The sequence below is a fragment of the Taurulus bubalis genome (assembly GCF_910589615.1).
Source record: "Taurulus bubalis genome assembly, chromosome: 5".
NCBI classification, from domain to species: domain Eukaryota; kingdom Metazoa; phylum Chordata; class Actinopteri; order Perciformes; family Cottidae; genus Taurulus; species Taurulus bubalis.
This window is the reverse complement of record NC_136593.1, coordinates 11,939,208-11,967,124: the sequence shown is the minus strand read 5'-3', so window position 1 is coordinate 11,967,124 and position 27,917 is coordinate 11,939,208. Positions and strand designations below refer to the sequence as shown.

The 27,917-nt window shown below is 41.5% G+C and overlaps 1 protein-coding gene across 1 annotated transcript; it reads right to left on the bottom strand.

Moving 5' to 3' along the window:
- Window positions 1-2: 2 nt before the first annotated feature.
- Window positions 3-27,833, bottom strand: trim62.1 (tripartite motif containing 62, tandem duplicate 1; the record flags this gene model as incomplete). Its single annotated transcript, XM_079217811.1, has 5 exons — window positions 3-553; window positions 3,704-3,819; window positions 4,813-5,069; window positions 8,793-8,888; window positions 27,426-27,833. 5 exons carry the CDS (start codon window positions 27,831-27,833, stop codon window positions 3-5), a joined length of 1,428 nt encoding a protein of 475 aa, XP_079073937.1.
- Between the last annotated feature and the right edge of the window lie 84 nt (window positions 27,834-27,917).

The following is a 27,917-nucleotide window of genomic DNA, read 5'->3' as shown; positions in this document are numbered from 1 at the left end:
TCTTAAAGGCGTACAGTGTTGATTCGCAGCGGCTGCACGTTCTTGCCGTTGGCGTGGCTCTGGCCCGGGCTGAAGTAGGGGAAGACTTTGGCGGGGAATTTCTCCCGGTAGGTATAGAGCCAGGACATGTCGTCTGCATTGTAGAAGATGAGCAGGCCTTTGTGGTAGTCTAGGTACACCCCCACCTTCTCCAGCTTACTCTTTACATTGAGGCGGGTCCACGGCTCGGTGCAGGCGCTATACTGGTTGCCGTCGTGCATAACGATACAGTAGAACCCGCGGGTGGGCTGGATCTGGATGCTGCCCTTGCGGCTGACTGTCTCGTGGGCCACACCGATCATCCACTGGGTCTTCTCCGACACCATCACCTCCCAGTAATGGACGCCCGACACAAAGCCTTCAGCGCCCAGAACAGACACCTCCACGTCAAAGCGGCGTGGGGAGTCCTGCAAGGGTTGTGGATGGAGATTCCCGTAGGCCACTATGGTGCAGTCGTCTGAGAGGATCAGTCTTTGATGAGCTGTGATGGGGTCGAGGGTCAACGCTACTGGCACTGAGGACGAGACAGTTTTAGCACAGAGTCAGCATTTATCTTGGAGAAAACCGTCAGCCTAGATAAACAGGCCAGTCATGCATACAAGTAAGAAGGAACAAACTAAACAAACGCATAAATATGTTATAAATGAGCTTGGTCAAACAGAAAAGTGAGAAGGACTGCAGTGTCGTTCTCAGAGCCTCATTTGTCTTTATTGTTGCAGTTGCTGTGTGAACAGTTTTATGCTGAAGCGGTAAGTAAATATATCCAAGCTGCTCAGGCACTTTACAGAAGAGGTGGGGTCAAGGTTATGAACTGATCTCTGAAATGCTCCCAGAGAAAAATATATACTGAAAATACTTTGACCAGGAGGACACTAAAAAAATAGTTTTGGTTTTATTTTCTTACGTAGCATGGACTACGGAGGGAAATAAAATCAAGGAATCGATAAAAAAACGAGTATGCTTTCTTCCCGTCTACTCTCAGTCATGAAGCCTATAAACTATTTTAGTCCAGTAAATCATCTGCCTGTCATATCAGCGCCACAGGAACTCAGTGGAGGCGAATTACATTTGATTTGCGGTGCTCGAAGCATTGAGAAATTGCCTTTAAAAAAAAAAAAAAAAATGTATACTGTCTTTGCATTTTACCTTTATCTGATAGTTTTGACAATATAGACTGATAGGAAAAATGGGGAGAGTGCAGATGCAGAGGAAATTCTGCAACAATTGCCCCCAGCCAGAAGTTACCTGGTGGGGGACGTTACAAAATGCGCCTTGTGCTGTATTCACACTACAAGTGACTGAGGTAGCGACAAAGCGGCTATTTTTGCAATTTTCCATTGATGTGTTGCTCACGTAGTTATGTCATTAAGATGCACTGGGAAGATGGAACGGAACAGGGGGAAAACAAACATATGATTGGTTGATGCTTCGCCATTGAAAAGCACTGAAAAAATTGTGAACAGCTCTTTTTCTTTTGTAGCTTGTGTCGTCCGTCACACAGCAACAGCGGGTGTGAGTTGGTTGCTTTATGTCGCCCGTTGCTGTGTTGCTCGTAGCGTGAACGCAGCAGTAAATCTGTTCCCACCACAGGACACCATTTATAAAATCACATAAAAAAAAAAAGACCAGCATTCTCTCTTTACAGAAACAGGTTACTCTGGAGGGATCGCCTCACTGTGCATAGTTTCTAGCTGGAGTTTGAGAAGGTGATCAAAGCCGTGTCCTGTGGTAATAGAGGATTGATGGCTTGTTATCATACGACGCCACTGACTGCTGCTCAACTTTTATTTCAGGAAAAAAAAAATATAATCTGTTTTACCTTCATGCATAAACTAGAGTCTTCAAAGTCAAGTGCTCTCCAGAGGCTGATGGTGGAGCTCAATTGGCACAATATCAGACCACAGGAAGAGTGCAAATAATACAGTGAAGCAGTAATTACAGCGATGGGAGGAGCTGTTCCAGATCGCTCCACAGGCTCCAGGCCCGTAGGAGGCGGTTTTTCTGTCCGGTTATGTGATTTTAGGGAGGGAGAATCGGCACCCATGTTTGCTTATTAGGGAACCAAACCAGACTGAACAATAACGGCTTGTTCTCTTTGCTCTCTGGAAAGAGTGGGGAAGGGATTTTTTTTCAGTTCCTCTATATTTATATCAAGATAAAGGGAAGTGAAACAACTGGCGCCCGGCCAGCGGGCAGGACAATGCCTTCTCTAGTCAATGACATCTCCAGTGTTTGTTACAATCAAGTCATTAAAGTTTCATAACCTGAGTGCCTCTTTGTGTCATACAGAGAAACCTGCAGGCGTACACACATCAGCGGAGAAACCATTCTCCTTCCTGAACATGAGAAGAGTGAAAAATAAGAAGACGAAGCACAACGTCTGGTAGTTATTCTCGCTAACCCATCAGTGACAGCGAGGGATGATGGCAGGAATGTGTTTATTTCGTCTCAGGCAACCGCTGATGATGGATCGTAACCAATTGTTCCATTTGGCAGCCAGTCAAGGGAGGGGGCCCATAGCGGGCTGAAAAGGGAGAACTGATTGCGGGAGTAAAAAAATACCTCAGCACATTATTCTAAATAATCTCCCGGGAGTGAGTGATGGCTGTATGGCAGCGGGAGAAGAGCTCCTCGAGCCCCTGACGAACACAGAAGGGCATCGCCGCCCTCCAGGTCCGACCAACATTTTTTGTCAGAGGAGGAGAAAATAAAAAGCATCCCAGCAATCCTAATTCAGCGATCAGTCCCTGCACTCTGTTTCTCAGTCACACATTCAGCTACTGAAGTACAATTAGTTAATCAACCTGTTTTTAAAGGAACATTTACACATTAGGCAAGCAACTGTGGCTGAGTGGTAGAGCAGGGTCGTCCTTCAATTGTGATCATGTCGATGTGTCCTTTCCTTGGGCAAGACATTTAACCCCAAGTTGCTTCTGTAGCTGTGCCTGCGATGTGTGAATGTTGTATGAATGTTAGTTGGTCCTGATACGCAGGTGGCATCTTGTTTGGTAGCCCCTGCCATCAGTGTATGAATGGGTGATGACATGTAGTGTTAAAGCGCTTTGAGTGGACTAGAAAAGCACTATACAAGTACAGTCCATTTACACTTTAGAAAATATAATAATTTTCTCCGAGTGACCGTGATATGAAAAGACTGGTACCACTCTCCCATCTGTTTGTTATATTAAATATGAGTCTACAGCCAGTTAGAAGATGGTTATCTTAGTTTAGCATAAAGACTGAAAAAACGCTTGCATAGCTCCGTCCAAACATAAAAAAATCCTGCTGCAGCATCTCTAAAGCTTGCTAAAGAGACAGCAATTAATGGTTTTTAAATGGGCACATGGCCTAGAAATACATCAGCTCATTGAGTAAAACCACACAGAATAAACACAGGAGATATAAAGTGTGAGCTGGAGAGGGGCTGGATTTTGTTACATTTTAACAGAGCCAGACTAGCTAGCTGTTTCCCCGTTTCCAGCATTTAAGATAAGCTAAGCTGATCGGCTTGCAGCTCTATATTTAACACATGAGAGTGGTATCGATCTTCTCTTCTAAATCTAGCTGGAAAAAAAAGAAGTATACCATACCAATATACAATTACACACTGTATATTGACTAACCAGCGTAACATAAATCTCATGTTCCAGGCATGTTCACATACCTGGTGAGATATCCTGGAAGAGAGACTTCCATATAGTGTACTGTAAGGGCCCCATGTACTTGGATGTCGGGAAGTCTTCATATGTCAGATTGGTCTCATGTATCTTCCCTTTAATCCTGTGACAGATAAAAAAGAAAGAAAAACAAAAATCAAATTTGCTGCTTTTTCCTTAATAACGCTGCCTCTGGTTCGAGTAATACTCTGGTTTGTGACTTTGAAATGTGGCATTATTGAAATTGAACAGCTGACAAACTGCTTCATGAATCTCAAGCAACAGAGATGAATGCATCAGTGAGAGGGGGGTTCAGCTTTAACGCCATTACAAAAAGATTCAATATGAACCTCCACATGAATCACTCAGCACACTCTTGTGTAGTCCAGAGTTCAGAAGATATTGAGTGGGTTGCTTATCACGTTGAGATCCTGAAAATAACGGTGCAGTATGCTGAAAAGGCGACCTTACTGTAAATATTTGTGCATTAAGTTAATTATGGTGTATTGTCAGACAACAGGGAACAAAAATACATCATTATTACATTGTTTCTGTAATGTTTAAGTACCATTCAGTTTTTGAAAGATAAAGTGAAACGTATATTGATTATACCAGCTTGTCCAATATATTTACATACATTAACAATCTCTTCTCACACATATCAATCTCCTCCAGTTTCAAAGAAATAATAACAGAAATGTTTTTCATTTAGCTCTATATTCAACCTCATTAATCTCCTCAAAGATATTAAACTGTTCAATTAAATCGTCCTCACATACCCCTCCCAGATTAAACACTACAGCTGGTTTATTTTAGGCCTAATGCACCATCTGTTCAGGGATAATCTGATGCTGTTGCTCAAATCTGTACTTTCTCCAAAATGTAAGCAACTTTACATTTTGCATAAGCAGAGCACACATGCTGAGAGATAAAATCCTTATAACAACTATAACAGAACATATTTGACGGTTAGCTAAAATGTTGATGTAAGACTTCAAGAGTTGATAAAAACCTGATCCTTCTTGAAGCAAATGTGTTTACAACCACATTTTTGTTCTTATCGGACTGTAGTGGAGATACTGGGACTGCTTTAGCAAACTCAGAGCAGGTGAAGCACCTCTCAGATGTGACGGCTATTCCCTCCAGGAAGTCGTGCCTTCCCGTCTCGTTGAGGCGCTCCTGCAGGATCTGGATGCCCTCCTTGACATCGCGCAGCTGCTGGCTGTAGCGCTGGATCTTGTGCTCGATGTCGGCCAGCTTGCGGGCCGTGTCCATCTCCAGCTCCTCCAGCATACTCTTCTGACGCTCGCGCAGGAAGCGGTGAAGACGTTCGAATGCGTCGCCGATGGTTGCACGCAGACTCTTGGCTGAGGACTGAAAAAAAAGGTGGTTTTCTTTTTTTTTTTTTTTTTTTAAACAGCCAGACTATTAATAGCCAGAAATTCATAGCTAGCTGGGTTTGTTGAGTCCCAATAGCCTGACTCTTAATTAGACATGGGTCAGTAATTCAAGGTCTTACAAAGTGCTCTAAATTGTGCTAATATGACATTAACATGAATTCATTGATTCAATTTTTATAGATTTTAAGGTTGCTCTCTGAGAACAATGTGTGTACAACCTTCCACTAAGAGAATAAAGTAGCTTTACACTGTTTTAATAAGGAGAAACATACAAGAGTGTACTGTAACAGAAATAACCCCAAAAGAGGACCAGGACAGGGCATCCCGCCTGTGAAGACTTCCGATTACCAGACCGGAGGCCGGATAGAGAAGCTGAAGCTATTACAGGCAGAGCCGAGCAGTTTGCAGGCGACAGCAGAAGAAACTGATTTGTTACTGAAGAGGGGAAATGGGAAACTGGACATTAAAGAGAATGAATCATCGGAGTGTCAGAGAGACAGAATAAGCCTTTAAATTAGAAGCATATGTTTTTTTTCATAGTTTCCCTGTCTGTCCTAAACAGTCATCGCTTTACTGAAAAAGTTGAACTTGTATTTGTAGAATAAAATGACATCAAGCACATCAAAGAGCAGCTCAGAACAAGATACAATTATCTAAACAAGAAATTTAGAAGAAACTAGCTTAATTTCTCTGTTGGGAATTACAACCACTCCTCTGATCTTTTCAGGATTTAGGAGCTGTGATCTGAGGTTTAATTAAACTTGCCGAAAATTTCAATCAATCCTTCAAACAGCAGGCGTGTTCCTCCTTTTCTCCCACAGACCAGGGGCGGTGTCCGCCCTCTGCCTGTGGGAAACCTTTCAAACGACTATTTCTCTTCAAGCATCAGAGCTATGACATTAAGGTGGGCTGTATCGCAGCCCTCCTACCTAGTTAAGAGTTGAAAACCGATGGTATGGAGAAGAAGGAAGAGGAGGACTGCAACAGCCCAGCTATCAGTCTCCATCAGTCTGCTGCTTTGGCCCAGCAGGCTGTGAGGCACTGAGAGGGTAGGGTGTCTGCAGCCCTTGGAGACAGGAGGCTGGCTACCTAACAGGGAAGCATGTGATCATCAAGGGAATCCCTAGTGGGCCTGTGCATAGGACACAATGTCTATCCTTCAGACAGCAACCGCCCAGAGCACACACGAGCCATGGACCCAAATTAGAGTGCAAGGCGGGCACATTTAGTTTAAGAGACAGCCTGGCTGTTGCAGTTGCAGTGATTTCATCTCAATATTAGTATAAGAAACGGATACGCAACTCGTTCATCAAGATAAAAGGGGAAGCCAGGGATTTAACACATCAAAGTCTGTTTGCATGTCTAGAGGCATGCTGCTGTATATGTGCAAATGTTTTATAAAGCCTTTTGTGGGCTGCAAACAGAGCTGAGCGAAATCTGATAAATTGCCTCGAATGATGTCACTTGAGTCCGCATCGGATTGTGGCTGAAGTCTAAAAGTTTGAAAATTAAAAACAAATCTGGGGGTGTGCAGTTTGATAGAAGTACCTCCTCATCTCTGTTTGAGGCTTCAGTAACCGCTACTATAAACACACATGGATCTCTGACTGTCAGCGGTGGAGTTGCATTATGGGTAATGTAGTGTTTTTTAAGCTTAGTTGGTCAAATTTAGACTTGCACAGTGAAGTGAATTAAAGTAAAGAAATGTTTATGTGTACATTACAATGCATGAAATATGATAATTAATAAGGGATATTATTATGAAGGATATATAATTGTATTGTAATTTGTCACTGTTTTTATTACTGTAAAATGATTAATGTATGAATAGATGTTAGACAAAGTTGCATATTGCCTGGAGCCAGTGAACTGTCACTTTAAGGAATTGTAGTTCTCTTGTTCGCCTGAGGCGGCGGAGCTGAACATTGACTTTTTGAAGTACAGGAAGAAGAAGAAGAATAATAGCTCCGCCCCTGAAGCTGCGGGCCCAAAGAGCAAAGAATGTTAGCCAAGGTGTTATAGTAGAACGAAACCAATGAAAGGGCCTTAAGCGCTGTGAATGTCTGATATAAACCAACACGCGTGAGACTGGAAGGGACCACGGAGGCGGCAGGTAACTGGGGGACAGATTGAATCATGAGAAAAGAGAGGGCCTCAATCGAGAATGCATAAAACTGTTTTGTGATCAACCTTTTATTAAATAATTCTTAATTATAACTCATTGCATTCTGGACTTTCACTTCCCATAACCACCCGGGATTTTAAGGATACTTTACAGTAATGTAGGGGCCAGGCACCAACAAAGATGAAGAATGTGCAAAATAAATCGGACAATATCTCTGGCTGTGCAACATTGATTTTTTACTCTACATTTCGATACTGACAACGTGATAGAAATGCAAAGTTGGAGTACTGCTTTAATAAGAATCAGGTAAAAACGATAAAGAAAAATTACATTTAGCAAGATAAGGCAATGCAGGGAGACGTTTCATTGTCAGCTACCTAAACACATCAGAGATCAATGTAGTCACAGTGCGGCTCCCTTCCAGGCAGAGCACTCTGTGCAAATGGATGCAAATCTAATGAGATCAGCTCAATTCCAATGAGGAGTGGGGGCGGCTGAAAGGCCGACCTCTAGCAGTCGGAGCGAGTCGATGGACGGGCTGAAATGCATGAGGACTGGCTCTCTTTGGCAGAAAGAAAGAGTGGTGCTGCGACGTTGGACAGCAGGTACAAAAACAAGATAAAGATGAATGTACTCCCTAAATGAAAAATAACGCTGACGACTGAACCATCATATCTGCTAGAGACCCTTTCCATGGTCAGTAGCTTCAATGTCACTCCAGGAGAGACAAGAGACGTACATGTGTGGAGGGGTGACATTGACTGGATGCTCATGGTTCCCCGATTAAAAAAAGAAGAAAAAAAAAAAAGGTATCCAGATCAAACAGACGCTCAATAAACCAATTTTATGTGTCGGAATTTATTGGTTAATTAGAATTGGTTTGGAAGAACAGATTTATAAATCAGTGACGGAAAGACTGTACACGTTGAACAGAATTGTCTGTTTCCTGCTCATTCGGACATTTTCTATAATAACTAACTTTACTAAGTCAGTATTATGTTTAAGGGCAGTATTCCTGTCTCATTTGGATGTTTAAGGTCAGTATTACCATCTCATTTGGATGTTTAAGATTCAAGCATGGATATTTTATTTGAATAAATATCCACACGTTTGGGTATGACTGACATAATTGTTTTAAATGTTAGAAAATAATGACCAATAGACATCCTAAATTGCTTTGGGATGCTTTAGCATTTATTTATTTTTTTAAGTAATAGGTGATCAGTTTATTGAAAGAAATAATTTTAGTGATTGGTTATTCACTAAATATGTTTTTTTAGATGAAAATGCAAAATAATTCCATTTTGAATATGAATATTATATATATTGTATATAATTGATAGTTTGTGTAAGAAGCTGGAACTTGGAGGTATTGTTATAAACTGAATGTTTTTCAATGTTGTGGGATAAAGTATGACTTCACCTGAGGCTCTAGGAATTGTAATGGCCATTCTACACAATCTTCTGACATTTTTATGAACTATATAGATAGTGAAGCGGGTTTTATTTGCTGCTGGTGCAGCTCTATAAACGAGAATATATATATTTTTTAAAGCATAACTCTTTTGGTACCTTGGTCTCAGTAAGTTGTCTTTGCAGAAGCTGCAGGGCCTCAGTGTGGCCCTTCTCACTGTCCTGCAGGGTGGCCAGCTGCTCCTTCATCTCCCTCTGCAACACAACAAACAACAGGTCAGTAACTGATGATAGGAGCTCAATCTAATGAAACAGAAGAATACATACAATGTATTTGGAGGATTTCATTTTACTGTATATATAATAATTTGTTCGGGTATGAGGCAGCAAAGCTTGAAGTCTCAGCGACAAAACAAGCAAGGCAGATGGAGAGCAAGATATGAAAGAGAGAAAATGCAATCTCTGGAGATGTTGGGCTGTGTCGGAGAAAATTGGGTCTCATCTCTAGTCAGGCACATGCTGGCACAACCTGCACCACTCAGCCACCTTCAAGTCTCCCCAAGGCAGAAAAGAAGCTCTGCAGGAGCTGCCTGGGACGGCTGCTGTCACAAATGGTGCAGAGTTGTTGTGCAGGTCCCATGTGCCAACAACCGGCGCATTCAAATTTAGGTTTTAGGATAGAAGTAGTTCAGCACATTCCCTTCCTTAAGTAAAGACTTGTTTATACAAATGTACAAGTACAAGGCTCAAGGTAGGGAGGGGTGTACTAACTTCTGTTAATACAATGAATACACTGCATCATGAACCTGACCCTTGTAAAACTGATGCGAGTCTGATAAGCATATGATAAGGTGCCAGACTATTACAACCTGAAGATCTTTTTGGTGTTAAAATAGCATTCTAGTAAATATCTGTCTGGATTTCTTCTCACTAATAAAAGTGGTAAGGGAAAAAAAAAATATCAGGGAAGAACGCCATTACATTCAAAAGATAACTTTGACAGATTACAAAAATGTAAATAAAAAAATGGGCCAAAAGTACAAATGATTATATACAACACAGCTGCAAACTAAACTGAAAGTTTGCATTGGACAAAAGCCACAGTCATAAAAAAAGCCGGCGGCAGTAAAAATGCCATTATTGCTTTTGCTCTAATTGAGGGGAAAATAGAAAACTGAAACTACGGGAACAACCAGGGACTAGCCTCATTTATTTTCAAACCCCCACCATGGAGCTGGTCTCTCCGCTCATGTAACCCGTGTGTCACACAGTGTCACCTCCCATGAACACTAACTGCAGCAAAAATCCACCAAATGGAACTGTCAGCTTAGCGCGGCTAATAAAGCAAACATCATTCAGCTCCCGGGCTGAAAGAAATGCCAGAGTAGATCTCCACTGACAGAAAAAATACATAAGAATTTAACAATTTACAAAATAAAACAGGTTAGTGTAGAGAGGGAAAAAATTGTGACGCATCAGAAAATGTGTGACCTCGATGATTAGCAGCAAAATGAACAAAGGAGCAAATGTTGAACGTGAAGCATGTTTCCTCTCAAGGACAGAAACAATGGAAAACAATGGTTGGTGCAGAGGGGGAGCGTGACTCTCCATGCTAATGACAGGAGTGCGGCAGGCTCAGCAGGCTCTCCGCCTCATCGCTACACGCTTGTCTGCAGCAGGTCAAAGGCCGCTCCCACACACTGAGATGGACCAACACTGACAGACTGGCAGAGAAAACATGCTCCTCCACTCTCCTGCTGCTCATTGTCTGACTGACTGACTGACTGACTGGTCAGACAGGGGGGAACTCTTACTTAAACCCAAAATAATAATACACTTACAATACATTATAGATTCACATTGTCCGGGTGTTTTGAATTGTATTCTGCATTACAGTTTGTAACAAACTGGATACATCCACTCTGAAGACAACTTGTCGCTAAAATTAGAATATCCATAAACTGAATTCAAGCAGGCAAAGCTGCATTTTAGAAACAAAAAAAAAATCTGCCTTGGTGAGACCATCTGAATACACTTTAAGGCCCTAAACCTCGTCCATAATGTGCTATTACATAATCCTCTTTAATCTTCCTGGAAGCAAACACTGTCCTTTGAGAATCCCACAGATGGGAGATTTTCTGTGATGATATATAGCCGAAACTGAGGGGAAAAAAGCCACAGCTGTAGTGTCCATTACTACACAAGGGCAAGACATTAAGATCTGAATTGAATGTGATTCACTGGCATCTCGAGGAAAAGCTTCATCATGTGACGAAACAAAGACTGACAGGGTGTTTGTGTGTTATTGTGTTGTGAGCGGAGACGTCTCTCTCCTGTCCATCCCATCTGGCCAACACAAGTCTGACATGACATTTCCCCAGGACATCAAGTTGCAGGAAATGGGGGTCACGGCTGGGGGATTTTAAATCTAAAATACATTTCATCATGCTGTCATTCCCTTCTTCCTCTTCCTCCCCTGTCAGGTTAGCAGCGCTAGTAGATATTTACGAGTAAAAATATGAATAAATAATAGACTATCAGCAAGATTGAAAATGTGCATGGAGCTTAAAATTCCTCAAACTTTCCTTACAGCTGCGAGCTTGATTATATTCAGCAGCTCGTTCAGGATTGAAAGAGCGTTATTGGCTTGAAACGGCCAGCCCCGGAGAAGATTGAACAAAACAACATGCAGTGCCACAGTATGAATAATAAAAAGCCTACAGGATGGAACACTTCCCCTTGCACACAGACAGACTGGCTTCCAGTGATTGCATTCACATGCAATGATGAAAGGGAAAAAATAAACAAATAACAAATTACACTTGCAACTCATCTCCTGACTGGAGGACATACACAATGCCCAATATACTACTTAGACTTATAATTAAAGAGGACTTTCTTTCTTCTGTTTATCATTAGATAGGGACTCAAACACCCCAAAGATCCCACAATAACTCAATGTACTGCAAGTGATTTTCACAAGGACAGTTTGGCATAACCTTCGTCGAGCTGAGGGTGTAATTCTGTCAGGTAACTGACAGGGTGGGTAAATAGGACACCAGCCAATGACAAAGCAGTGAACACACTGAAGCCGTCACACGTCGCTGTGAGCTTTATGTGCTTGTTGTAATGCAACATGGACCGGGTATGACATATGTCATCCACACCCTGATAGTTCACTCAGGAACGAAGTCGCAGAATCAACGACATCCAAGGCCATCAAGATATTACATGGAAGCAATACACAAGTGTTCACCCACACGCAAGAACTCAAAATGTTTTCTTCATATTAATCTGTAGACAGAGCACAGTAAGGTGCTTTCACACCGAACCGGCTTGGTTCACTTCTATTCAATCATCTGGTGTGCTTTGTTGTGGCGTGAAATCATCGCTCGAACGCTAGCGTTGGTCCTGAATAACGGGCTGACAAGTAGTGTCTTGGGGTCAGACTTTGGTACACAACAGGTTTTTGTGATAGTAGCCGTCATTCTATCATAAATTAAAAACTACTACACTGCTGTTAAATCAGTCTGCTAATCGTTAAGTTTTGAGAAAGAGTTCTCCCCATCTGTAGGCAAAAAGCGATGCATTGACTTTATTCATGAAAAGTGTTTATACCTTATTGAAGGTTCAAGGTTAATTTATTGTCATTGTACAACACTTCGCAAATGAAGTGACTTTAGCGACCACAAAGTAACTATCCATACATTGTATTATGATACACAATGCCTCTCTTGCATCCCCTGGTTCTACCTTCCTACTTATATATACACACACACACACACTATGATACAAAATCCTACCTACCTACACACACATATATATATATATAAAAAAAAAAAAATAATCGTACCTACCGATATCTATAAGTTATAATATATAATCGTATCTACCTATATCTATGTATCTTATGATATATAATCTTGTCTATATACGTTATGATATATAATCTTATCTACCTATATACATTATAATATGGAATCTTACCTACCTATACACACACATTATGATATATAACCGTACCTTTACGTTATGTTATATAATCGTACCCATCTATATCCATATGAGTGATGATATATTATCGTACTTACCAATGTCTATACATAGTGATATATAATCATACCTACATACATATATAAATGTTATGATGTATAATCGTATCTACATATATCTATTTACATTATGATTTATAAACATACTTAACTATCTATATACGTTGCGAGATATAATCTTAGGCACATGTACTAATGATGCAAAATGACATCACCAAAACTGTCCAATCAATGATTTACAGTCAGTCCATTTGACTTACTTCTAATTGTAACATTTTCTGATATTCACTCCTGCTAAACCATGTAAGATTTCATTGAGTCCTGGCTGAGAAAAGAAGAAACATCAACCCTCATTTCATTGTTAGATTCAGCAGAAAGTAAACATGGCACTTTAAAAAAGAGAAAGAAAACAGAAAACAGTGGAGAGCCAAGATAAAATATCTGCCAGTAGACCAAAAGGAAGTGGAATACTTCAAAGTGCTGTGTTTTCTAATTGGAATACAGAAGCTCAGAGTGAAAATACACAAATGGAACTCATCAACAGGTTGTCCCGATGAAACATGGAGACAACCGACTACCCTGTCCCCGTACAGGTCTACAGGTCACAACACTCAGTGACTAACCTAGTGCAGCATGAAGACACTGCCACAGTGAATGAGCTAACAGCAACAAGCAAACAGCAACTCCTGATGTCACAACTAGATTGTTGTATTCATATTATATTTCTCTCTTCTCTGACACACTGTTCTTTCAAGGACTGCCATTCAGCACAAACTCAAAATGCAGACCAACAACCTCTGGGAATATAACACATTGTGTAAGCGTGCAGCCTTTCAAAATATTTCTTATACACAAGTCATCACTCTCGGAACAGAGCCCATTATATATGAGACCAATCACAAAAATGTTTCACCTGTCTGTCTGGTGTGACGGCTGCTTGCCCCCCTTCCGGCCCCGGGAGGAGGCAACCAAAACAAATACTTGTGAAAAGAAACAAACGCAGAAAAACAAAAATGCTGCCTCAATGCTGCAAACTCGGGCACATCTGGAACAAGACATCAAATTGAGCTCAAGCTGCGGCTTACATGCCACAGCCGTGTTTCCTCTAGCATCAGCAGAGCCTGCAGCCTCTCCAGGGGGACGAGTGCATCCCTGGAGCCGCAGCTCAGCTAGCAGAGCAGGCAGCCAGCTGACTGCGCTGCACTGGCTCAGAAGGCTGCAGGACAGACCTCCAACATCTGTCCTCGTGAGACCGAGGCCGGCTGAGAGAGTCTGTACAGTACGCCGGCGTGTGTGATCTACTGCACAAGACAGGCTGTGGCACTTTCAGCTCTGGCCTGATGGAAGACATTAAGCCTCTAATTCATTGATATAAAATGAAATGCCAACAAGTTTGATAATCTATTGATGGCTTGAATTAAATGTCAAGCAAAAAATACCAAACTCTGTTTCCAACTTCTCTAATGTAAGGATTTGCTGCATTTCACTGTATGGCATGCCTGTACATTTGACTTATTTTGGTTTTGGACTGACAAGAAATGTGAAGAGGTCACCTTGGGCTCGAGGAACTTGTGATAAGCATTTTTTGGTGACCCAGTTAGTCAATCTCAGAACCTAACGTAAACAATGAAGATATTTAGTTTACAATGATAAAACAAAAAGTGAAAGAAGCATCAAATTGTCATTTTTGCTTGATAAATAATTTAAAGATTAATCAATACATTTCTTTTGACCAATTTTCATCATTTATTTGATCTACTCTTGATTATAGTTCAATTACTAATTTGTTCAATACGAATTAGGTAAATTTAGCGAACAACTTGAAAAGACAAAAAGGTGAATTCATCATCTAGCTTTATTACCAAGGAGCAGAATATTTGACATAAATATCTACGTAAGAACCAATGAAACAGGTCTGCTGTGACTGAGCCTGGGTTAGATCCCAAATGACCCCCACATTTACTACATCTATTTTACAGGAAATGTTTGGTAACAGCAGTGGGGATTATTGGAAGTACGGATGCTGGCTGCCTCCTTCAGTCCTGTGAATATAGGGCACGTCATGTAAATGATGAATGCTCGGAGGCTGCTGCTCCACTTCCTGGAGCGAGGAAGGGCACAGAGTATGCAAATGTTTTACACCAAACATGAGTAGCTAAGGGGAAAATAAACAACAAATCTGTACGTCTGTTTTTATATTTTTTCATCCTTGAAATAAAAAAGATTCATGGTGTTTGAATTGCTGACAAAGGTCTACTGAGTCCACACACTAAAGGGAGTAGTAAAAACAGAGTGTGTGTGTTATTATTATCATCATCATCAGGGAAGTGAAGTAGCTGGATGTCTGATGATTTAAAGAAAGACAGACAGGTCTCAGCGCCGCCAGCATTAGGTTTGATAATCTACACAGCACAAGACAAGCCATTTAAGAGGAACAAGGGGTTTGTTGTTGGCACTAGAGTGGAAATCTGAGAAGTGTCGCACGATAAGAGCGAGCCTGCTGTTTGCAAAGAGTCACCAGCTCGACAGAAGCCACTCAGTGCTTCACCATTTGTTTTCAGCAGAACAATCTCATAGTTATTTATATATGAGTCTGGAGGTAAATACAACATTTTTGCACCTGAAGATGGAAATGTATTTGACAGACCGACTGTTTAAATGCTTACGGGCCTAATATTTCATTTCAGAATAGTCTCATCACAGCAACCATCTCTGAAGAGCTATTAATCAACCCTGTCAAGCACGAGATGCTAATCTCGGAGAGGGCTATACATCACCAAAACAGGCAACCAGTGAAACAATGTCACATACCAAACATGTACCTTCTTTAAGCCTATTGGGAAATACTATGCAAAAGAAAAGCACAAGTTTCTCCCATCAATCACCAACATCTATAATTATCATGAGCTCATTTGTAAAACTGGTTTAAGAAGTGCTTATATTTGGAAGCTCCACCTGCATGTGGTGAAATGAGCCCTTTTCAGATTTATTTATTTTTGTGTACAGAGAGCCAGTAAAGCGGAACATCCTGGTTCTGTTCAAGAACTACAAGTGGTATTGTGTGTTTGTCTCCATATGTCTCGAGACGAGGGTCAGGACCCTCCTGTTCCTGTAAGGAATGGCTTTTGATGTATGCCCGCAGCCCAACACAAGTCAGGGCTCGACAGGAGAGTTGAGGGTCATGGGGTGAGTTCAGACATGTCTGTAACAGCTGGACAGAGAGAATTTCTAAGACAGAAAATATTGTGTGAAAGACTTTTTTGGGATAGACTGTATCCTGAAAATTAGCCAGGCATGTTCTCCCTGTGCCTGCGTGGGTTTTTGACAGGTGCTCTGGTTTCCTCACAGTCAAGAGACATGCAGGTTAAGTTAACAGCCTCTATGTGTCCATGTATACAGGCTGCATCTCGCCTTTTGCCCAATGGGACTGGCTTCAGCGTTCTGAAAAGATAAGCAGCTCAACGGATATATAGAAGAACCCAAGCAATGACGGTACCTGTAAATGTTCATGGAAGCTGTCATTCTTTTGTCCACAAAGTATTCATTGTTTTAATTTTGATTTGATTTAACTTAGGCACCATCCAAACGACTACGTTTCCGCATATCTTTTGCTTATCCCTACTACTCCAGAGTTTTAGAGCACCGAAAACGCTACCGTAAATTTGAAAACTCTGGGGTTTCCGATCAACTACAAGTGGTTAATTCAGCATGGATAACTTATTTCAGGCGTTGCTGACTTTGTTGTCTACAATAGCAGCTGTTGTACAGTTAAATTCTTTTATTTTTATTCTATTACTGCCGACATGCGGAGTAAGCAAGCTATTAATAGAGTGATTAGCGACTTCAGCGAGTGTGCTGAAGTCACGGTTTGCGGTTTTGAGGAGGGCAATGGACAGAAAACGGAGTACTCTTCTTTTCGTATTAATGCTTATTTTGTTCTGCACAACTATTGTGAAGTCCACACAAAACCTGTAAACAAACAAAAAGCATAAATGCTCTCCAGTACGACAGACCAGCAACGCTACGAGAGTGAAAACGCTACGAGAGTGAAAATAGGCAACAACGAAACTGAGGAAACACACAGTCAATTTGGTGTGAGTGAGTGAGTCATGCAGGATTGTAGCCAAGTCTGAAAAATTAAACTTCTAAAACTTTCCATATAATTTGTCTGTTGAAGGATATACACAATTTCAGCAGCGAGCACACCAACATTTTATACAGTTTAGCCTTTTCTAGTTTTCAAGGGTCTTCTGTCAGGTTGCTAGTTTAAACAGCTATAAATGAAAGCTCCACCACGCTGTGCAGAAACCAAACTCACATGCAGGCATAACAACACGGCCACAGAGACCTGCGTTTCCTGCTTACACCATCGTCTCTTTCCTACTGCACACTGACTTCACTCTGAGGACACACTAGGTAAACACACCCTGAAAATGACCCTTGGATATGTTTAACTGCCAGCAGATTTTCTCCACAACCAAATAAAAGCTTGTGTCATCTTTAAAAAAAAAAAGCTTTTTAGGATTAGACAAACCTCTAGTAGTCAACATGTTGTTAATATAACAACAAGTAGCATGTGCCCTGCGCACAAATCACCCTGTAAAAAAAACACACATGCTGTGGTTGCATGTCAGTCAGCACCACACGGCAGGGATGAACAGATTTGTTTGCCTCTACTTTGCCTCTAACTTCGGTTACAGCTTGTGTGTTTTCAGTCGTGTTTGTTACAGCACGCCAGCAGCTCTGACCAAATAAAGTGTGCTACTGCTTCTTATCCACGCAGTCCCCTGACATTAAATAAATATTTGGAATGTATGCCTCTTTTGTCAAGTCAATGGAATAACAGGCTGTTTCTGCAGAACTAGCAGTTATGGTCCATGGATTTTAAGTATAGCCTTGAGTCAGGTCTGCATGGTAATAAATCCCCTGATGATTTCCAAAAATCTACATATTGAAGCCTGGCTCATCATATTAAAAACAACTTAAAATTAAGGTTCAACTCGAGCATGGAGCGGGAACAACATATATGTATCTGTTTACAGTTAATGCTGTGCTGTATTGACCAGTTTCAATCCACACAGCCTTCCAAAACTTGATATACTGAATATGATAAAGATCAGTTGTCAGGAACACACTCTCTGATCTACTCCTAATAATAGGCAAACCAAAGCCATATACCCAGCAAAGTACTATGCGCTGTGCAAACAAACAGAAAATAAAGAATACAGGGTACATTATTAATCAATACAACCACAGTATAGAGAGACAAGTTAATTCACTTTTTTAAAAGCTTGTTTCTGTTTCACTTGCTTCAGACAATTCAATTTTCTATTGTAAATTGTTTTCACTGGGCTCCCAGCCGAATGTACTGTATATCTACTCCTGTGCTGGACAAAGAATTGAATATTTAGTCACTTCGACCAAGATGACACATGGGAGCTGTCGTTGTCGCCTTCGTGTTAAAGGTTTTGTCAAAGTGACACTGATCAAATCTAACGCATAGCACAGCAGTAGAATATTCACTGTATATACTTCTATTTTACTACTTTACATACACTGTATATACACTTTGCATTTTCTTTATTATTTAATTTTCTTAAATGTAATATGTTCTGCTGTTTTATTGTATATGTTGAGTATTTGCCATACTTAATACTTGTATGTTTACTCTGTAACTTTGCTGCTGCTACAAACAAATTTCCCCCTGGGGTTAAATACATTATTTATTTATGTAGATGCAGCTTAAACAATGGACAGAAAGTTTTTTGTGTGTTTTTTTTTAAGCTTTTTAGAAAGACAGCTATTCTATGTAAGATAGTGGAACAGAAGCGAATACAGCTGCTTGAGAAAATGCTCATCTTTTACCACATATCAATGCACAAAAATGTGAAATCCACATTTGTCCACGCTTGTGTTTTACGGTAGTTGTTGTGAGGATCTCTGGCCACACATTAAACAACAATAACAAAGAAAGCAGATAAATCTTTTCTTTCTCCTCCTAGTTTGGTCAGCAAACCCTAAAGCTGTGCTTCCATATCGCCCGGTGAGGAGTGGACACAGCTCAAAGGCCTCGGTTCATTCTCCTGCTCAATGTGATCAACTAAATGTCTCTTTGAATGCAGACAAATTCAAAATTTGGTTGTCTCATTTTTTCTCATTTCATTGCAGGTCAAAAACTTGTTAATCATGCAAGCATTAATGTATTTGTTACCGTGTTGAAATATGGTGCAAATCAATAACACCTGTACTATGTGATTGACATTTAAAGTTAAAGTGGGTTAGAGGCGACAGACAAAGGAAACAAAGCCCCCAATCAGGATCACATAATTACAAAAGCTCAAAATGTTTGAAGCTTTCAGATTGAATCACTCTGGATGCCGTTTAAAAAAAAGAAGCAAAAACATAAACTTATGTGGGCGGAAAACCAAAATGAAGAGAAAAAGACTTCTGAGAGACGAGTCAATTAAAACAAACCAACCAAACAGTTCTGCCTCTTTGCTTTTAAACCGCCACCGAGGCATGGCTTGTATTTCAAAAGGAGTTTTCTCTGTCACTTCAATATATGAGAGTGCTGATAAGACGAATGTTCTGACGTTTCCTGATTTAAGCTTTTCACAGCCCTCTTTATACTTTCTGACAGTTTACAATTTTGATGCTTTACGAATGCTCACTTGTTTTACAGCTGCAGTTAGTGTAAGTCACAGCAATAATAGATTCTGCTAAATGCTTAAACTGTGAACAGCTGCTGGAGCCGGAAACCTCTGTTAATGCGCAGACTGTGGAGCACTGCCGAGTGGAGGAACCAGGGTGAGGACGGACAACACAGCTGGCTGTTTCCCACTGATTAGCCTGACCCTGGATGCACACTAAATGCATTGTGGGAAATAAACAAGCTCCAAGATTACCTGGCCAGAGAAAATTGAATTGGCCATACATCACATTAACGAGCAATTGAGGGGTTATGGTGTTTAAAACAGCTAATGGGGATATCAATCATTTTGCAGGCCAAACCAGGGCAGCCAAGCAAAACCTTTATTCACTTTCAACGGGTGTTTTCCTCTTTCATACATAATCACAAAAACTGAATATTGAACAAGCCTTTTTTTCCTTCTGATAATTACACAAATGTTTTGCAAATAAATGTTGGTTAATGTAGCACCATTTCTCTAATTCTAAAAAGGTAAAACTAGACTGAACACTTGCCTGTATCAATCATCTCCCTCTCATTTAGACAAAAGAGGTATTTAACAGGTAAACATCTTCAGACTCCTTCTCTCCTCCTCCCAGCGACTCGTTATCTCAGAGAGCGGGTCAGACCCGAGTCTGGCTGATTGGAAGCTGAAAAGGAGGACTCCTATCAGCAGCACGTCTAATTAAATCATCTGCAGCAAATCACAGACGCAGGGAATTACAGGAGATTACAGCCCGGTCCGGCTCTGCCCAAACCCAGAGAACAATGGCTGTAATCTGTCTTAATTCCCCAGCTAATCAAGCAACGCAGGGCTCATAGTCTCATGGCTGCAACGGCTGGGTACAGCAGTTCACATCCACCCGAATATCACACTGGCATAGAGGAAACTATAAAGCAGGGAAAACCTTAATAATGCGACCAATTCAGAAATTGGCCCAAAAGCCATCTTCCTCAGACCCTCGTTTCATATTCACCACTTTTTAAAGGCTATTCTACATCAAAGAGAGAAAAAGTAACATCTTTCTCTGGCTGGTCTTTTTCATTTATTGAATCTTTATAGCGGTGTCACCGGTGTGCAGACGGCTCTCCCTGCTGATCTGCCTCACTTTAGGGAGGCCCGAGCTCTGCATTAAGCCTCACTTTAAGCTGCAAAACTTTAAGGACAGCACTTCCCCTTTCATCCACTAAGATGACCAGTAAATCTCTCCACCATGGATCCTTCCTCTCCGGCCTGCCAGACCAGTTATGGCTCAGCACCCCTGTGACCAACAGGTTTAACTGGCAGACACATACATGTTCTACTGATATTGTCATACAACAGGTACAATGCATTGATTCATTATGAATCAAAGATAGAGTGAGGTGTGGTAGCTTGCATATTTCAACAGTAAACAAAATACACTTCTGCAGAACATACCTCTTCAAATGTTGGTATATTTTTGAGTACATTTCGAAAAAAATAATGCCTTTTGGGGATATTCGTGCAGAGAAGATATGGAGACTGAAAACTTCTCTTTGTGGTATTGCGGCCAAAGACACATGTAGTAGATGAGAAGAAGGAAAGGACGATGGAAATAAAAACTGGCACAAATACAACATTTTTTTTGTGTGTGTTTTAGTGTCATTCATTCATATATATATATATATATATATATATATATATATATATATATATATATATATATATATATATATATATATATACACATAAAAAAAACACTAAAACACACACAAAAAAATTGTGTATATATATATACATATACACACACAGCTTCAAGCGCTTCTAAAGATGCCCTTAGCTATGTATAGGCAGCTGTGGAGTTCCTTCTTGGTCTATGATCATTTCTCAGAGTATCATTCGTAAATATGCGTTTGAGAAACACCTTTTACGATCATCTCAGCCTTAAATTAAATTGAGAAAGGGAGCTGTATCCTCTAGCCTTTTTAACATTGTTCAAAACGGCTTGCTGGAAAACACTTGTCAAACTGCAAAAAAACGACTTCTCTGTGCAGAGAGCCTACATAAACATTACTAATGCACAACAGATGTATCAACATCTGACTCACTTAACTAAAGCCAAAGTAATCATCTAAACAGGCAAGATGCCACAAGTGATGGACGCAGCTCAACTTTCACCAATCTATGCAGCCGTTTATCTGCTGATCCAACAACAGCATGGGCTGAAGTAAACATGCAGATCAGCTCTGTCCTGCCTCAAGCATCATCAGTGGAATCAGTAGTAAGTGCAGCACAAGCTACTGCCTCTCTCTGGATGAGGATAATATGCCAGCACTCCTCTAATGGAACATGACTGTTCCCGTCTTTCCCCATGGCTCCATTTCCGCATGAACGCAGTCTCTGCCACACCACTCTGACTGACCGCCAAGCTGGACAAACTCATTTGTTTGGTTGGGTGGGGGTTGGGTGAATTGGGAAATAGCTTCCTCAAAAGAATTGGTGACCAAACCAGATAATTGGCTTTCAATAAAGCACATATCTTCGAAACAAGAAGATTACCGAGAGAGAAGACAGCACACAGGAGAGAGAGAGGGGGGGGTGAAGAAAAAAGAGTAAGCGAGAAGCGAGATGGAGCTGCTAGAGGAAAGGAGAGCAGTCTGAGGCGAGCCACAGGGGAGATGGCAGCCGTGGGTGCCCTTGAAATTGCCTGACTCATTACTGCAGCAGTACGGCCATGCGTGGTGATGGCAGGCTCAGAATGAGCTCTCGGCAGTCGGAGAGTGAAAGACAGCCATGTTTTTAAACCAGCAGAGGAACACTTCAAAAGGATGCATTCAAAACACCACCCTGCGATACAGCGAGGCCGGCAAGAAAAAATACAATACGTTTTCATGATTAACCCGTCTGTTTGTTGTCCGTTGAGGAAGGAAGAAGGAGGTGAAAGAATGGTGTTAATGGAGGACAGCACACAGGTGCATCTGGACACTTTGAGTGACAGGTCTGTGTGGGCAGCTCAACACCACTAATCATTTAATTCCTCAGTTGCGTGGGCTTGAGTCGAAATGAGACCAGCAGGACTGCACAGCTGCCCACTGCTATACCATCTATACTCTGTGGAAAAAAGTTAAGTCCCCAAATATGCATGAATAACCAGGGGTTGCAGTCTGATTTCTCTTCTTGTCTGGTCTTACGTCGCTGTCAAGTAGAGTGGAAACACTTCCCGAGGGCAAGTAGACCGCCGGATGGGTCCGTCTAGCTCTGCTTTACTGTGGTTGCACACGGCCCGCTGACTGCCTCGATCATCACAATTAAGGCACAGAGGCTGCTGTGGCTCCCACTTTGTCCTCCGCAGAAGTTGACTGCCAACTTTAGGTCATAGTGGTGTGATAATAAGTGCACAGCTCCGGCCAGCTTCAATCAAGCTCCAACCTCTATTTAAGATGGCGCCAGAGCTCCAAGTGTCGCATGACCGAGGGAGGGATGTAATCTCATCACCATTAATTATGTTGCCTAAAAGAAACGGCATTATCTCCCAGAACATAAAGCACGTACTGTACAGGGTGAAAGATGTGGCGCTGTAGATAAGAAGTCTGGCTCTCTGGTTCCAACCTCATTTTAATAAGTTCAAAGTAAGACTGACGGGCCAAAATAACCTCACAACAGAATGACAGAGGATTAAAATGATGATACTGCTTGGTGTGTATTAAGAATCTGGAGATTGAGCGGGCTGATTGTGGCTCAGTTTATTAATGTTTTAGTTCAAGAAGATTTTTAATTTTAATTGTGATTTTGCATTTGGAGTGCTTTCTGCTCTTGAATATTATGTTTAAATGGTATTTAACGCCGTTCAATATGACTTGTGGAATAAAACCCCAAATCAAAATGCATTAGTTCCACGTAAATGCTCCCTGACACGCATGTCAAGACGCAGACAAATCCTCCTACGATCCACCTTCATGTCTGTATGTGTTAAGAAATATCAAGCAAGCAAGCAATTACGTGTTGGGTGACTGTTTGCCAGATGTGCGTGTGTCAACCTGCAACGGCCGGGCGCTGGACGCATTTGTGCGGTACAGATTTGGCCGCAGGGGCGTTTACGGGAGGATGAAAATCAGCAGGAGGTAAAGCTCTCAACTCGGCAACAAGACTCCGGGCCGGAGGTCAGCGGAGTGACATGCCAGGCTAAGGAGATTACAGCCTGCCACAGACTAACGAAAGGCTGGCATCGTCAGTGGACACCGGCCAGCCGAACACACTACTGACAGCAGTGGTGCCATGACATAACAGGAGTGTGTATATCTAAACCTTTTGGGAATCTAGTCCATTTGAGTAAATCAAATCTAAAGGCTTTGGTGCTAAAATGTGTTGTAACAGTGAATTAAAGCTTATGTAAAATATAAGTCATGAATGATAAACATTGTGACATGACGTATGGACAGTGATGACATTTAGCACCAAAAGAAATCGTAACAATTCGACACAACAGTGCTGGATCACGACAGACTACGTTTTTATGTTTCAGTATTTCATCATGGTTTGCGTACTGTGGATGTTGAAATGTAATTTTGTCATCCCAGTGGCTTCGATTATGAAACACACTAATCATCAGTGTTCTGATGTCTTAAGATAGATGGGTTATTAACAGGGCGATGGAGGACAATTCCGTGTCATCCGGCTCCTCTAACGGATGACGGGGACAGAGGATGACGTAACTTAAGAGCAAACACTGCTGGGGAATGGACAGCAAAAGTGAACAATTACTACTCAGACGTCAGTGTATTTGTGGGTTTTCCCACATAACAAAATCATGACTCTTGACAGGGTATCTGTCAATTTAAAGCCGACCGCAGAAGCTCTCCTTCCCCTCTATGTGAGCGAGTCGGAGCCACACGAAGGATAAGTTATATCACGCTAACAGAGGCAGAGGAGTAAGCATCATAGAATTAGAGACAGCTTTCGCCAATCCCAAATCCCATGTGCCGAAGTGTCGAACAAATTAATCACAAAAAACCCCCCACAAAAACAAGCTTTGGCTCTCGCCCTACCAAAACCTTTCACCCCCCCCCCCCTCATCTACAAACTTTCCCACCCAACAAAAACTAAGGTTTATTTGAAAAGAGGTCACCAAGCTGGAACAGCATCCACTCCTCTGGCCCAGACAGTCAAAACACTGGAGCTGATTGCGGCTGCATTTTAACACATCCTCAAATGTTGTTTTGGCACTTTAGTTAAGCATTGTCGAGCCTCGTGCTAAAAGGGCAGTTTGTGCCTGCGGGCGAAGCTCTCACACATTTGTTTCCATCTGACACACAGCTCCTGTCAGCTCTGGGACGGAAAAAAAGAAATAAGTAAACTTGAAAGTTGACAAATATCATAGAATAATAATTACATGGGCTCCTTATTCAGAGAACAAAGTTCACAGTTACGAAAGACACGTTCCTGATGAAGTTTACTTTGTAATCTCAAACGAACTTGACAGAAAATAATTGCAACACCATCTGCTGCCTTGTTCTGATGTTTGTGTTTGTCTGGTAAAACGATGAGACTTACATAACAAACCACTCCACTTGTAGATCTAAAAAGGAAGAGTGTGCCAAGTTCGTCGCGGGACAGGGTTGTTTCCGACGGGGCCTCTGTGTGCTCATACTCTCTTTCAGTATTGTAGATCTGGGAAGCCTCCAAAGCTCCTGCCAGAATACAAAATACCAGAACGCTGCCTTGAAAAGAGCTTCAAGCAGAGGGACAAACTGGTGTCCAAGAAAAGAGAAACATCTTGTGCTGGGCCTAATTACTTCTGCTCCAAGATTACACAGTTTTGACCTTTCTCAGGCTTCCAGTGCATAGCCTGATTGGAAATTGAGGAGGGCGGCGTTGATGTTCACAGCACTGTTAACTATAGTCAAAGCAGAACGCAGAAGGGCACCACTGTAGCTCTATACTGCCACAAACAGTCTCACAATGTTTACATGTATTCTACTAATTTAACTGTACTTGTCATTTATGTTTTAATTCTCTCCTCACAGCTACCTCGTTTGAGTTAATTGGTTGTAATCCAATCAAAACATCCCTAAAAACCAATAATATTTAAAAGCAATTGATATTAAGCCTCGTAATTAGACTGAATTGCCATTTTGGTTTCACTCAGTTATGTGCCGATAATTGTTTACGAGGGTTTTTTTATTATGCCTGAACAGATTCAGACTTTATTTATTGTGTAATTTGTTTAGTTGCAGTTGTCAGAACAGCAAAGTAATGAAATATGACAGAAAAATCACAGAAATCAGATCAGATAGCTCAAGAAGTTAGAAAAATAAGTGTAAATAATTAGAAACATTATGCGATAACATACAAATACACAAAAGCAGCACATATAACTAAGTTTACAGAGGAATTAAGGGTGTGTGGGATGGGTCATATGCTCATAGTGTACAAAGATACCGGTAATGTTGCTGGTAGATAAGTGAATCCAGAGTAATAAGCAGTTTAGATCACTAATAAGGAAGAAAAGTATCTGTCCCGCAATTTAAATTGCAGTCAACGTGAAGGTCGCAGTAACAGATGTATAGCTGCTTACTCTCGTCTACTTCACATCGCCATTTAACTGGACATCTGTGTGGCTCTGGCAAAGAAGGAGGTCCTAATTCTTCATTCAGTATACAACATTCTGATTTGCTTTGTTGTTTTTCCAACGGCTGTCAATCAGGCCGACACCACACCTCAGAATCTCTCAAAAATCTTTTGGCCATTCAGTGTCATTAAAGAAATTATATAAATATCCATCAATTCTCTCTCAGTACTCTGCATCAAATTTATGATTCAGCTGCAGTCTCCACGTGAACCTGCTCACGAATTCAGAGCAGAGAGAGCAAATTGAGCTCGCCAGTGTCAAAGATACACTTTCAGGAGGGTGCAAGAGGTGAGTGTAATGAATAGTCAATCTCATTGATACAGTCTCTGCAGCAAGGGAGGACGTTTAAAGTAACACTCAAACTTACAGTGTCTGTGGCATTTTGTTTTATGTAGACCTACGGCAAAAAAGATAGTATAGCAATAAACTCAATGTTATGAATCTTCAAAACTGTGAAACTAAAGCACAGATTATGTTAGTGAGGCATCCAATGTGTCCAACGTCTGAGTGTTGCTGCAACTGGAGAGTGTAATCCCTTCAGAACTGCATAGCTGAGTGTTAACAATCAACAATTTGGTCTGTTTCTTATCATAAAGTTCACCTTGCTGTCTGCCAAGAAGACTGGAAACCAAATTTTTTTTTAACGATACACAGAGCAGATCTCAGTATATTGGTAACAGCAGACTTAAGGAATGAGAGACATTAAATGAAACTGGAATGTGTTGCTTTGCATATTGGAGCAAAGAAGGAACAGGATTAGGAGCTTTGTTTCACAGTTATTGGATTTTGGCTCTGTGGAAATGGAATTATCCAAACACAGAGAGGAACGCAAACACTGAACTGTTCCTGTTAATGTGGAAAATATGACTCAGTGTCAACACATATGACACATTAACATACGCTTCTTAAGGGAGCTCAGATGTACAACGTCACTGTCATGAAACACATTATTGATCTGAACTTCATGGGATCAGTTTTTCATTTCAACAAACACTTTACATCTGCCTGTGCACTTAAAATCCCTTCACTGAGACTACTTATAATGTACGCATTGAAAACCCTCAGAACTATGACACTAATACAGATATAAAAAGGCAGGCTTTACATTAATTCACTATGTAAAAAAAGAAAAAACTTTATTTCAGAGAGGGAATGCAACACAACTGAACTCACAGATGAGCCAGGTAATGTGGGTATCAACAAGAAATAATTGAATTAGATGCGTTTCACTCCTTAGCACCTATTTGACCCAAAGTACTCCTGGGCAAAGCACAAAATCCCCAAACTGCTACAGTGGAGCTGCTCTGTGGCAGTAGAGGATTGAGGATGAACTGTCTGGGCAGCTCCCACGGGGCGAATGAGTGCAACTGCCTGAATGTGGTGCAGAGTGCTGATGGGTTTTAAGAAAATGTCAGCCTCATCCTTGCTAATGAGCTGTCAGAGTGCGAGCGCTATAACTGACCTGTATCTCCTCGTAAGCCTCGTCGATAGTCGTTACTTGGTGCTGCTCATGTAACGCCGGTTCGTCGCAGAAGAAACACACCAGACTTTTGTCAGTGAGGCAGAAGAGCTTGACCTTCTCGTGGTCCTTGCAGGGGTAGGAGCTTCTCTGCGCGTTGAGGATGGCGTCCAGTGGGAAGGCAGAGTAGCGCTCCACAATGTTGGACAACTTGAGACTCGGCGAGAGGAGGGGATCGTTGAAGGTCCTCCGGCACTCGGGACAGTCCCGCACTCCGTGAAGCTCCTGTCTGCTCCAGTGCTCGGTGATGCACTTTCTGCAGAAGTAGTGCTCGCAGCCGAAGCTGACGGGGTCCTGGTAGATGCTGAGGCAGATGGAACAGAGGAGCTCGTCCTTCAAGCAGCAAGCCATTTGCAAAGACGGAGACTGAGCGGCATCTACAGGGGCAATGCTCTGGGGCTGAGTGTACTTGGTTTATTCTTCAGGCGAGTGGTT